The sequence below is a fragment of the Miniopterus schreibersii genome (assembly GCF_964146895.1).
Source record: "Miniopterus schreibersii genome assembly, chromosome: 2".
Lineage (NCBI taxonomy): Eukaryota > Metazoa > Chordata > Mammalia > Chiroptera > Miniopteridae > Miniopterus > Miniopterus schreibersii.
Window position 1 is genome coordinate 141,041,829 of NC_138102.1, and position 12,954 is coordinate 141,054,782.

The window sequence follows — 12,954 nt, forward strand, 5'->3', positions numbered from 1 at the left end:
TATTGAGGTTTCTCCCACCCCAAAACCTTCTTCCCTGGAAGCTCCCAGGATCCCCTAGAAGTCCATGAAGGGTACTTGGGTCTGGAGCATCTGCAGAAAGACATAAAAACAGCCTTGAGGAAATAGAGCATCCTCTATCATATCCAACTTGGCCTCTAATCCCAGGGCAGCCAGGGTCTGCAACTCATGCCCCTCTCTTACGAAATGGCATAAAGCTCCAACTCTCCCTTTCCGTGAGCCTGAGCCTCTGAATATGCCACACATATCTGTCTGGTTGGCCCCTTTCATCACCCCTGTAAACAAGGAAGAAGGGCACATGGGACTTTTATAGGGCTACCAGCACTGACCATTGGCTCCTTTTCTCTGCTATTTGCTGCCTTAATTATCCACTTGGGTACTTAGAGCTGCCCATCTCCCAAGCTCATAAACCGGATTTAATGGTGATTGGGGGTCTGACCCAGCTTTGCCCTCCAGCCCCCTACCAGATAAAAAGGTGGGAGCTGAGCTGACTTGCTAGCTCTCACTTCCTGTTCTCCTGCCCAGGGCCCACCGCTCTGCCTCTCTCTCCTGCTATGTCGTGTGGATCCTTCCAGCAGGGCTCCAGATGTGGCAGTCGGAGCTTCAGCTCCTGCTCAGCTGTCCTCCCCCAGATGGTTACCCACTATGCAGTGAGCACAGGGCCATGCCGGCCTGGGGGCGGCGGGGGCCTCAGGGTCCTGGGCTGCCTCCGCTCACGGAGCCTGTGCAACGTGGGCTTCGGGAGGCCCCGGGTCGCCTCCAGATGTGGCCTTCCTGCCTTCGGATACAGAGTGGGAGCCACCTGTGGGCCTTCTGCCTGCATCACCCCTGTCACCATCAATGAGAGTCTACTGGTCCCACTCGAGCTGGAAATCGACCCGACCGTGCAGAGTGTAAAGAGGGATGAGAAGGAGCAGATCAAGTGCCTCAACAACCGCTTTGCATCCTTCATCAGCAAGGTAAGAGGCCCAGGCCGCAGGGGAAAGACTGACCATAGAGAAGCCCGGTCGTCTCTTGGCCTCTCCTGCACTCCACGATTACTAGTCATTGAAAACTGGTTAGATCAGGCTCAGCACTAAACTTTTCTGTTTGCTGATTCTTTGTTTTTAATGTCATCTCTCTCTGGATATTATCTGATAAAATCACCAAGGTTGCCTGAGGTCAGACTACAAGAGGAACTTCCAAAGCAATGATAGATACTGAAAGGAACAACCTAAGAGGCCCTCTTGATGAGGCTTTAACAATAGAGCTGCTTTCTAAGTGCCTGAGTTGGGGCCAGGCCCTTGGGCCCAGAGATGGGAATGGGTACTGTGACTTCGGAATTTGCCATCAGCTTAGGCCTGTGATGAGGAGAAGGTGGAGCAGTGAGAGCTAGGGATAAAGGTTGTCATGACCAAAGTCTTATATCTGTCAACCCCAGAGCCACAGCTCTGAAAGCCTTCGGGGAAGGGAGGCTTGCTGCCTTTGGAAGATGCTGAACTGGCTCGTCACCCTCAGCTGCCTCTGGGCCTGTCCCCACACCCCCAAAAGGCTCTTGGGGATCAGGGCACAGGCCAAGGGCTGAGCAGGCATTTCTGGTGACCCCAGGGGCTAGCACAAAGAGTCTTGGGCCAGAAATCAGGGCACCTGGACTCTGGTGTTGGCTCTCCTCCTGTTACACTGAGGCCCCATGCAAACCACTCACCTCCCAGCCTCAGGAAGAGTGGGGGGATGAATGGGAATGGTGGTGGGAAAATTAGAGGGAATACATGCAAAAGCTTTCCAAAAAGGAACTTGTTTTAGTAAATGGGCCCGTTACACAGTTTTATTTGAAAGTTCATACATTCTAGAAGGTTGTAAGCTCATTCTAACAACACGGGCCCTGGCTGTCAGCAACATCACACCACCCTCTGGGAGGATGGAAGCCTCCCTGTGTCTCGGCCAGTGGCCAGAAGTAGCGCTACGTTACTTACTCTACAGTTCTTCTGAGAGATGATGCACAATATGGGAAATCCCAGGGTGAGGCCTGGAAACCATGTTGCCTCTGCCAGTGACTAGCTGGGTGACCATGGTCAACTCGCTCAGCTTCTCATCTAGGTTTCCAAGCCACAGAAATGGAGGAGGTGGGCCAGCAGCTCTCCACGTTGCTGCAGCAGGGACTGGTTTGGATGAAGCCATGCAGGGTGGGGCTGAGGGGTGAAAAGAACTTGAAGTCCTGGGACAGAGCCTTTGATATGATCTTCTCCCCCAAGTGTCGCTGGGCTGTAACTGGAAAGAGTCCGACTACTCCTGGCTGGAACGTCACCTGCTTACATTAGGATGAAGATCTGTAAAGTGCTTCCCGTGCACAACCCCAAGTAGGAGCTGCAGGAAACAAAGCGAGGCTTAAAAGGATGGGATGGCCTGGGCAAGGTTACAAGGCTGGTGAGAGGCAGGCAGGGCTGGAAGGAGGACCTGCGCCAGGCCTCATGAGGCGGTGTTCTTTCTACTGCAATGTGCAACCCCTGGGTGGAAGGTGGGTCCTATAAGCTCCCCCAGGCAGGGGAGACACAGAGACATAAACTCAGGTGCCAGTCTACTCAGAGACCCAATCCGTCAATTTTAGCGTATTGGCAGCGGTGTATCGGGAGAGAGAGCAGAAGCTGATTCCCTGCCCCGCCACCATTTACTCTCTCCAAGCCACGGTCCCCAGGGAATGTGCGGCCTGGTGACATCCTGTTCTTGGCTGCAGGTCCGGTTCCTGGAGCAGAAGAACAAGCTGCTGGAAACCAAGTGGAATTTCATGCAGCAGCAGAAGTGCTGCCAGAGGAGCATGGAGCCCATCTTCGAGGCCTACATCTGCTCCCTCCGCAGGCAGCTGGACTGCGTGGCCAGGGACCGGGCCGGGTTGGAGTCAGAGCTCTGCAGCCTCCAGGACACGCTGGAGGGCTACAAGAAAAAGTGTGTCTGTTTCTATTTTAATCTGGGCCTTGGTTTCCACATCTATAAAATGTTTTAAGGGGAACCTAAAACTTAGTTCATCAGTTGGTAGAACACTTAGGCAGGATGATGCAGGCAGAGCATCTAGGAGGCTACCCATTTGGCACCTGGTAGAAACTCTGAAATTGTGTATTTGTCTTCATCTCCCTTCCCACCACCTTGCCTAAGGAAGTCCCTCGTTGTCTCAGGGTAAAATGTGATCTTTCTCCTGCCGTTTCTGGCATTCCAGGGCTCTGCCCCATACCACCTGTTCTGCCCCATCTTCCACCAGTCCCCTGACATTTTCTCACCTACTTCTTATTCCCCAAACAGACCCCCAAACCCTCTTCCTTCCAAGCTTTTGCTCCCCCTGTTCTTTCTTCTCATAAACCCTTTCCTAGCATCTCTTTGAATACATCCAGGCTAATATACCCCACATTTCCTTTCACCCCCTGACTTCTGGCTTCTGGCCTCCTCCCACACAGCTGGAAGTGCTCGCCCCTCCTCCCACTAGCAGGCCCTCTGTCTCCCTCATCTCCCAGCTCAGTTCTTTGTGGTGAAGGTCTGAAGCCTGCTAGACTTGCAGCTCAGGCCTGACTCACAGCAGGAGAAGGTGGCTGATAGCATTTGTTAATGGGGAGCTTGAAGGCTTATAGATCCAGTGCTTAATGGTCCTAGGTGGGTCTCTCCCAGGAGCAGGATCCCATGGAGCACATGTTGGTGGGGTAGGGTAGAGAGACATATATTTCCATTAACAAGAAACAGTGTGAATATTCTGAGAGCAACAGTTCATAAGGGATGTGGGCCAATGAGGTAGAGCCATGTAGGGGACACTCTTGCTGCAGGTGTCAACCACATGCTTATTCATGGTTGATGGAAAAGCCTGGCTCCTTCCATCAAGATGCCCCAGCCCAGTAAGTACTGACCTTCGTGTACACCCAGCAACAGCTACAAGGTGGTACAGGCCAGAAGGGGAGAGGAATCCAGGAGAGTGAGAGAGCAGAAGGGGCCTAGGAACGCATCCTGGGGGAGGTGTCATTTGCTCAAGGCATTGCAGTTATTTCTTATAAAAGAGGAGTCCAGCCTTGGCCAGCATGGTTCAGTGGTTAGAGCATCAGCTTGAACACCAGAGGTCACTGGTTTCATTCCCAGTCAAGGGCATGTACCTGAGTTGCAGGTTCAATCCCTGGCCCCTGTCAAGGCACATGCGGGAGGCAACCAATCTCTCTTTCTCCCTTTTCCCCCTTCCCTCCCTCCCTTCCACTCTCTAAAAAAAAAAAAATCAATAGAAAAAATATGTCCTCGGGTAAGGAGTCCAGAGTAGACCCTGGTGAAAGGACAGGAGCAGGTGACATGGATACACCAGAGTGTGACAAGTTAGAGGAGACAACTCCAGCAGACTATGACAGGCAAGGTGTGGCAAGGCCGTGAGAGGGTGAAGGCCAGCCCTCTGGGCAGCAGCAATGCCTTTCCCAGGGGCAAGACACAGAATGGTCAGAGACTTGGCTCGCAGCTCAAGATGAGGACTCTGGATTTTAAAAGTAGGACAGTAGGAGGATGAGATCAGATGGTATTCTAATAATAACAGCCAACACCTACACAGTACCTACCCCGTGGCAGGCTTAGTGCTTTGCAGATGTTAACTCGTGTGATATGTTAACTCACAACAGCCGTGTGAGGCAGGACCAGTGTTATCCTCACTCGACAGATGATAAAACTGAGGCACAGAGAAGCCAAGACACTTACTTAAAGTCACACAACTAGTACTTGATGAGCCAGGATTCCAACGCAGGGGGTAAGCTCCAGCAACCAGCGCCCTGCTATAGCAGAGCTCCATTGGGAGAGGAAGGATGGGCGTCAGGAAGCACAGTGACGCTTTTAATGGATCAATGTTGCTCTTCAAACTGAGTCATTCTGGCCAGACTGAACCTCTTGACCCTGATTCCATTGCCCTGGGGGGCAGTGAGTGGGTGAGGACCCAGAGGAAGTAGCTGAGCTGTGTCTATGGGTCTGGTAAAGTAGGTAATTGCTACCTCTGCACCTGAGCTGCAGACAGGGCCCAGGTTCAGGACTCCCCGGTGAGGAGGGCACGGGGTCAGCTGGGATTTCAGTGACTACAGCCAGCTCTCAGAACAACTCAGGACAGACAACTAAGCCAACAACAGGCCTCCAGCTTTTCACCACTTTCCCAGAGGAAATGATCAGATAAAGTGGGCTTCCTTAGCAGCAAGACAGAATGAAGTTAGCCTTAGGAAGGACTTCCCAGAGGATGATTCATCACAGGAATAGGCTAGTGGGGAGTGGGGATTGGGGTAAACTGGCAAAGTGGCTAATGAAAGGCTATGATAATAATCACCTGTCTTGAATGGCTGGAGCAACTAGAGGTATCCAGAGACAGGGGCCGGACCTGGCAACTCCTGAGGGCATGCAGTCAGTGAGAGGCAGATGTGCCCCCAAAGGCCCTTGCCCTCGGGTCCCTTCCAAACCCCACAGGTTGACTAAAACATTGTTTCCTGCCCATTCCAACAGATATGAAGAGGAGCTATCCCTGCGGGCCTGTGCGGAAAATGAGTTTGTTGCCTTAAAGAAGGTGAGGGAGCTGGCACAGAGAGGAAGAAGGCCCCCTGAGCTGGCCCAGCTGGCCTCGGGACACTCAGCCCCAGACCGTGTCCAACGAGTCTGCAGCCCACCCACCCGCAGAAGGGCAGAACGGTCTCTCACCCCTCAGACCCCAGTGCCAGCTCCAGTGACCTTGAGGAGGAGAGCCAGCATCCCCCACCCCTCTCTAGAGGGCAGTGATTGCCTGGACCTTCACCTCCCAATTCATAGGGTCCAAAGGGTTGTCTCTACACCTGCCCAAGAAGCTGGAGATGTAACTAATGCCAAATCAAAACAAACTCTGACTCAAACCCCAAAAGATGAAAGCCACTGCCATGATTTCTCAGACAGATAGCTAGGTATGTTCTGGCCTGTGCCCCACACAGTGAGCGCAGAGAAACTGCATTCAAGGCTCCTTTAAACTCCACTCCCTTCAGGTCCTTCCCCAATAAGGTGCCAGGCCCAGGCATGTGGTCCTGGGGCTGGGGACCCTTCCCTCCATCCTTGACTTTGCGACCCGTTCACATGGGCTTATGTGAGGAAAGGTGGATCCCACACCTGCCACCTGCCATAAGCTACCAGCTTGCTAGGAGTGGCCCAGCTAGTGGAGGGGGTGGCTCTCCCATGTCCCCCAGGCCCAGGTTAGAGTTCTCAATGCTCTGATCACAGGATGTGGATACGGCCTTCCTGATGAAGGCAGACCTGGAGACCAACGTGGAGGCTCTGGTCCAGGAGATCGACTTCCTGAAAGGCCTGTATGAGGAGGTACCTGCAGCCAGGCTGCCCACAGGTGGTAGATCAGGGCCAGTTCTGTGAAGACGATGGGGCAAGAAAGCTCCAGCCCGGTGGGTAGGTTTCAGGCCAAGCAGACTGAAAAGCGAGCATGTGGAGAAGTCAGCATGGGACAGCGGTTCTTGGGCAGTGAGATCCCCAGAAGTGGGAAGGCCCAGACCTTAACTCTCGGGTTTCTGTGTAATTAGTGTGGGGGACAGGGAGCAGGTTGATGATTGAAGGCCTGGGGCAACCATGGCAAAGCTGCTATGGGAAGGTCAGAGCAGGTTGCAGGTTCTCCCTCTTTATCTTTGAAGAGCTCACCCGCCCTCACCCTGCACCCCAGGAGATCTGCCTGCTCCAGTCTCAGATCTCAGAGACCTCGGTCATTGTGAAGATGGACAATAGTCGGGTGCTGGACGTGGACAGCATCATTGCCGAGATCAAGGCCCAGTATGACGAAATCGCCAGCCGCAGCAAAGCTGAAGCGGAGGCTTGGTACCAGTGCCGGGTGAGGCCAGGGTCAGGGAGGGCGCCCCAGACCCACTCCCCCAGAAAGTGGGTGAGAAGATAATGAAAGAGTCGTGCCATGGCACAGAGACAGGGAACCCCATAAACCCTAGCCCCTGTTGTTTCTGCCAGGCCCCCAGGCCAGGTGACTGCAGGAACACGTGGGAGTGGACCTCACAGTCAGCCCAGGTTTGTCATCAGGGTACCAGGGAGCCCCAGCTTTATTTACTCAGGCTCCCTTGACGTGAATTCAAGGGACACTAATTGGCAACAATGGCAAAGAGAGCTCTGGGCTTCAAGTAGTCAGAGATGGCTAATGGCATGGAGAAGTTACTAATGATGGAGCAGAAAGAGTGATTCAGGTGGCCCCAGACTTAGGTAATTAGGAGCTTGCTGTGAGGGCAGTTGGTGTCCCCAAGGGCAATTTGATTGAACAAATATTATCACCTCAGTCTCACCTGCCCTATCTGGGAAAGGCACCATGTATTCATTCATTCGCTCACTAGTTCATTTATTCATTCAGCAACTATTTCTTGAGCATCTATCATGTGCAAAGCGCTGTTCTAGATGCTGGATTCTAGCAGGGAACAAAACAGACAGCAATCTGCCTTCGTGTCACTTTCATTTTAGAGGCAGGGCAGGGAGGGAAAGACAACAGCAAGACACGTACGTTAGATGGTGATGTGTGCTACAGGAAAAATAAATCAGGGTGAAGCGTAGGGAGTGTTGTGGGAATATGGTTTTAAACCAGGTAGCCAGGGAAGGATGGCCTTACTGAAGTATGTGGTGCACAAGGATACTAAGAGTCAGACACGGACCATCCCTGTGCTCAAGATTACAATCCCCGGGGAGAGACCCATGTAACCAACCAAACAAAAACAAGGTAGACGAAGTGCCTGGAAAGGCAGAGGCATTGGCATCTGATCTGGATCTTGAAGGCCAAGCATGAGCTCAGTAAGCAGAACGTGAGGGGAGGGCATGTCCAGCTGAGGAGCAGTAGGAGCCGGGATGCAGAAGCGTGACAGTGAGGTCCCAGTATGAAGCGCTGTGAAGGAAATGGGGCTGGTGGGGTAGCATGAGGCCCGATGACAACAAATCTGCAGAGCTGTGCTACATACTTTGGACTTTTTACTGAAGGCAATGGGTGCCACTGCCCAAAGAGTACCCCATGAAATGTTCTGCCATTTTCTGGAGATCCATAGTACCAAAGATATCAAACCCTGGCCTGAAGTCAGCTCCCAGTGACTCTATGGCCTATCCACACCAGGTTTCACCCTGGCTGATCCCTCCTCTAGCTGCTGTCCTGGGCCGCCCGTCAGTCAAGTGGGCTCAGAAAAATCAATCTCAGTTTCCCATCCTCCTAAGTCAGAACCAGAAAGACAGCTCTGTTATTTAGGATTGTATTTAGCTTTGAGGATTAGAATTTTTTTTTTTAAGTTGAAACAAATTTGGTTTTCACTTTTTTCTCAAATAACATGAAGTACAGAAATAGACTATTCACGATGACCCAAGGGGTCTATGTCACTATCAGGGACACAGGCTCCTTCTAGTTTTCTATTCTGCCACCCTCAACATTGCTTTGATCTTCGTGGTTGCCTCCTGTCTCAAGATGGCTGTCATATCACCAACCTCACGTGCTCATTCCAGGCAGAAAGAAGAGCAGAGGGCAAAGGAAACATGGCAACCAAGTCATCCCCCACTTCAAAGAACCTTCCTGGAAACCCCACCCCGCAAGGGCCACAGATCTCATTATGAGAAGGCTGAGCAATATTCTCTTATCTGGGCTCAAACAAGGGTTCTGTTTCAGAAGAGGAGAGTAGATATTGATTAGGCAACTATAGACTTTCCCACAATAACCAAATAAATACCCAAGGGCCAAAGAGAAGGATTTGTGCTTATCTCTTGTTTTGCATTTTCTATGCAAAATGCTCTCATCCATTATGTGCCGAAAATCTAGTTGGCTAATTTTCAAAAGTCTATCAATGTAATCTATAATACACTATTCAGAAATTGGCTTCAGAGTTGCAAAGGTTAAAAAAGTGTTAATTAAGCCAAGGTAGAAAGCAACATTTCGTTTTGTTTTTAATTGCTTTGGAGGAGAAAATACAATCCTACTCACCCTGGGGGAACATGAACTGTCCTCACTCCTGGGTCTATTAGGCACCCCAGGCTGAGCACGGAAACCCCTTCTGAGGTCCAGAGGGACATCTAAACAGGGACTGGGGGTAGTGGGGAGTATGAACCCTCAGGAGACCTTAGGGCTCTGGGGCGGAGAGAAAAAGACAAGACACAGAGCAGCTAAACAGAGAGGAGGGGAGCTTGGAGATGGGAGGAAAATTAATAAGCCTGACTGTTCAGGGCTGGGAGGTAAGAAGGGACTAAGGAGAGCCCAGGAAAAAAGCCCAAAATTGACCAGAAATGGAAAGGGGATGGAGAGCAGAGCATGTGTGAGAATCCAGAGAGCACCTGAGCCAAGAATTCGTGAGAGAGAGACTCGGGCAGTGAGAAAAGGGGCTAGGAGGTGCAACCACAGGGCACCGGGGTTCTGACCTCTCAGTCCCGCAGTATGAGGAGCTGCGGCTGACCTCCGGGAACCACTGTGACAACCTCCGCAACCACAAGAATGAGATCCTGGAAATGAACAAGCTGATCCAGCAGCTGCAGCAAGACATTGATAATGTCAAAGCCCAGGTGAGGTCAGAAGACCCTGTTCTGGTCGTGTGGGGCGGGTCCACCCTCCCCAGGAGTGTTGTTGAAGAGGGAATAAAAGTATGCTGCCTCCACTAAGAGGGCACAGCCCTTTCTACAAAAGAACTGACCAACTGCAGGAGGAGCAGCCTTTGGAAACAGTGATGAAATAGCAAGGATGCTTCAGTAGATGGGAGCATAAAGGTTTCCATGGCCCCTTCTAACCCAAAGACTCTGTAATTCAGTTATCCTGAAATTCAAGGTGACTCTGCAGAGTTCATAAAATCAGGCCCTCTGTTCTCCTAGGCTAGTGAAGAGCAGCCAGACACTTAAATCTATTAGCCCTGAAGAAATTGCTCAGTGTCTGAGAAACTCTTAGATCTCCAGTCTGGAGGATGGACGGTGAGACTGAAATTCCAAGCCTCTAAGCATGGCTTGGTCTTTCTGACCCACCCTCATCCAGGAACCATCCAGAAGCCCACCCATTAGAACGAAAGACACTGCTGTCATTCAGGAAATTCCAAGGGACCTATGAGCTCTGTGTCAGAAATGTGGGTCAACGACCAAATATTAGAACAAAAGATGTTCCTAGTGCTCTTAGCACTTCAGTAATTACAGGGGTTTTAGGAGCTCTGTATCTATTCTATTACCTCACACTGACCATGCTCTCTCTGTCCTCCCGAGAGTCATCCTAGGGCTCCTAAGGCTCCCAATAATGCTTTCTGTGCCCCCTCCCCCAGCGCTGCAAGCTGGAGGCCGCTGTGGCGCAGGCGGAGCAGCAGGGAGAGGCGGCCCTCAACGATGCCAAGTGCAAGCTGGCCGGGCTGGAGGAGGCCCTGCAGAAGGCCAAGCAGGACATGGCCTGCCTGCTCAAGGAGTACCAGGAGGTGATGAACTCCAAGCTGGGCCTGGACATCGAGATCGCCACCTACAGGCGCCTGCTGGAGGGCGAGGAGCACAGGTTAGTCAAGGATGGGCCCAGGTGTGGATATTCTCCTGCCCTCGGGTTGTTGCTGCTGTAGCCCCGCAGTCAGGGAAAATCCAGAGCAGCCCACAGTCTGGGGGCCCTCCTCGTGAACATGGTCTGTGGTGTGGGCAAAAGAAGGGGGGTGCTGTGTGCTTGTCTGCCTTGTCTTCTCTGATGTAGTTACCTTGTGTCTTTTTCCTCTCACCCCAGGCTGTGTGAAGGCACTGGGCCCGTGAATATCTGTGAGTAGATGTGTCTCCCCAAGGGCTCTGGGGTCTTGGGGGCCGATCAACCCAGCAGAGACTACAGCACCCCTGCCCAGACCTCGGCATGCCTCCCACCCCAGAGGACTCTGTCTGCCAGGAGCCCCTGGTCAGAGGGAGAAGCTCTCCTGCAGGGCTACACGGGTCTCTGGAGCCAGGATGAGGGGCAGGTCTGCAGCGTGGTCCCGGGGCTTCAGGCCCAGAAGCTGCAAGGGACCATATGACAAGGGGATGCTTTTCTGGAGAGAGAGGATTCGAGCAGCTCACACAAGTAGAAAAGGAGAGGGTGAAGCAGAAGCCAGGGCTCTGGGAATAGAGAAGAGACATGTGGGGAACTTGTAGGCACTTTGTAGCTGGGGTGGGAACTAGTAACTGAGGTGGAGGGTTCCTTAGAGTAAGTGGCAGCAGGTAAGGGGCATGGCCTGACTGAAGTGTTCAGGGCAATGTCCTTAGAGCCACGCAGTGCGGGGCCCTGAGCATCTTTTCCTATTCCTGCAGCCGTGAGCAGCTCGAAAGGTGCTGTCTTGTACGAGCCGTGTGTGGTCAGCACGCCCATGCTGAGGACTGAATACTGCCCGGGGGCCACCAGTGTCCTCAAGAGCAGTGGGGGCTGCAGCGTCGTGGGCACCGGTGAACTCTATGTCCCCTGCGAGCCCCAGGGTGTCCTGGGCTGCTCCAGAGGGCGGAGCTCCAGCATGAAGCTAGGGACTGGGGGCAGCGCCTCCTGCCACAAGTGTTAGCACTGCCTCAGAGGCTGGAAGTCCAGGACACAGGGCACTGGCCCCAGCCTGGATGTTGCCCACGTTTACCAGGGCAGAAGACCAGGAGATTCCAAAACCCCACCTTCCTGTACTGGCCACAGGTTTCCCTTGGGTTGTCACTGGCAGCCATTCCTCAAGTCCTTCATATCTCCTAGTGACATTATTCACTTAGCTGTGTGCAGATCCTGAGTGAGGCCCTGGGGCGGGGGTGGGATGCAAAGAAAGAGGTTGCCCATGTCCCCCAGACTGCTGACAGTCAGGCCCTAGTGTGGCCAAGAGAATGGCAACAGCCACCTACCACTTATCTTCCAGATGAGAAGGCCCACTGGGCACATTACAGTTCTGCTTTGCAGATTAAATCATGGAAGTTTCCCCACAAAGCCAGCCTCCCCTGACCCTTAGGGGTTCCCCACCTCCCTTACCTCTGGTTCTCAAAAACCTAAGAAAAGTGAACTTCTTTTAACACCCACTTAAAACACGCACTATTGCAAATGTCAAAAGGAAACATTCCAAAGTCCCATTCTGAATTCCAGAGCCAAGGGCCAGGATTTGGGGATCACTCAGGACCCATCCATGGTCCCCTAAGTTAACACAAAATAGGCAGGTGGCCTTTGGGCAGTAGATTTACCCACTCAGATGTGTTGAACTCACACTATGAAAATATGTCTTTTTCCTGAGCTCACATTGACCACTGATGGTGGAGACATGCCTAGAACAAAGGCAAGGGGACATGGAAAGGTGACTTCTTGACAGAGGGACAATCAAGAGCTGACATTTGCTCAATGAAATCAAGCGCCGCCACCGCTTACATAGCCACCTGGTTCTTACTTCCTCCCCTTTTACTTCCTCTTGCCTTGGTTCTGATATGAATGTGTTTTCCTGGCCACAGCGACATGGGGCTGCCCCAGCAGATTTGCAGGCTCCATCTCAGGGTCTGAGAGGAAGGAAGAGGAACTGGACTGACACTCCCCCCCCCCAGGGCCCATCCATAGTGCTGCATCCGCAGAAGCTCCACCCTCCCAGGGACCCGTGTTTCTGCCAAGAGCCTCTGGGCTTGTCTGTTCCCAATAAACTAACTGGTCACAGGTTACAGGAATCAGGACTGCTCAACCTGTTCTGTGTGGTGTGAGAGGAGGAACCTCCTCTGAGGGAAAACAAATAAGCAGCCTTTGGGCGCTGGAGGCTTGGGAGCTTGGGATGCAAATGAAGGTTATTATACAAATGGGAAAACTACATATGAATGATTTGCAAGTGGCCCGTGGAATAAATGTGGACCTATACAAATTGCACTTAAAAACTGCACATCACACCCCTTAGTGTACAAGTCACTTGTCACATTAAAGACCACATGCCTAGCCCTCGTCAGCTTGGCTTAGTGGTTAGAGCGTTGGCCCCAGACTGAAGGGTTGTGGGTTTGATTTCCCAGTTGGTAACCAATCAA

At 52.3% G+C, this 12,954-nt stretch overlaps 1 protein-coding gene across 1 annotated transcript; it reads left to right on the top strand.

The window, feature by feature from the left end:
* Positions 1 to 572: 572 nt before the first annotated feature.
* KRT82 (keratin 82) lies at positions 573 to 11,492 on the top strand (the record flags this gene model as incomplete). The annotated part of the gene is made up of 9 exons (XM_081126430.1): positions 573 to 977; positions 2,729 to 2,937; positions 5,485 to 5,545; positions 6,223 to 6,318; positions 6,671 to 6,835; positions 9,400 to 9,525; positions 10,263 to 10,483; positions 10,700 to 10,731; positions 11,251 to 11,492. The coding sequence occupies 9 exons, from the start codon at positions 573 to 575 to the stop codon at positions 11,490 to 11,492; spliced, it is 1,557 nt and encodes a 518-aa protein (XP_080982556.1).
* Positions 11,493 to 12,954: the final 1,462 nt, after the last annotated feature.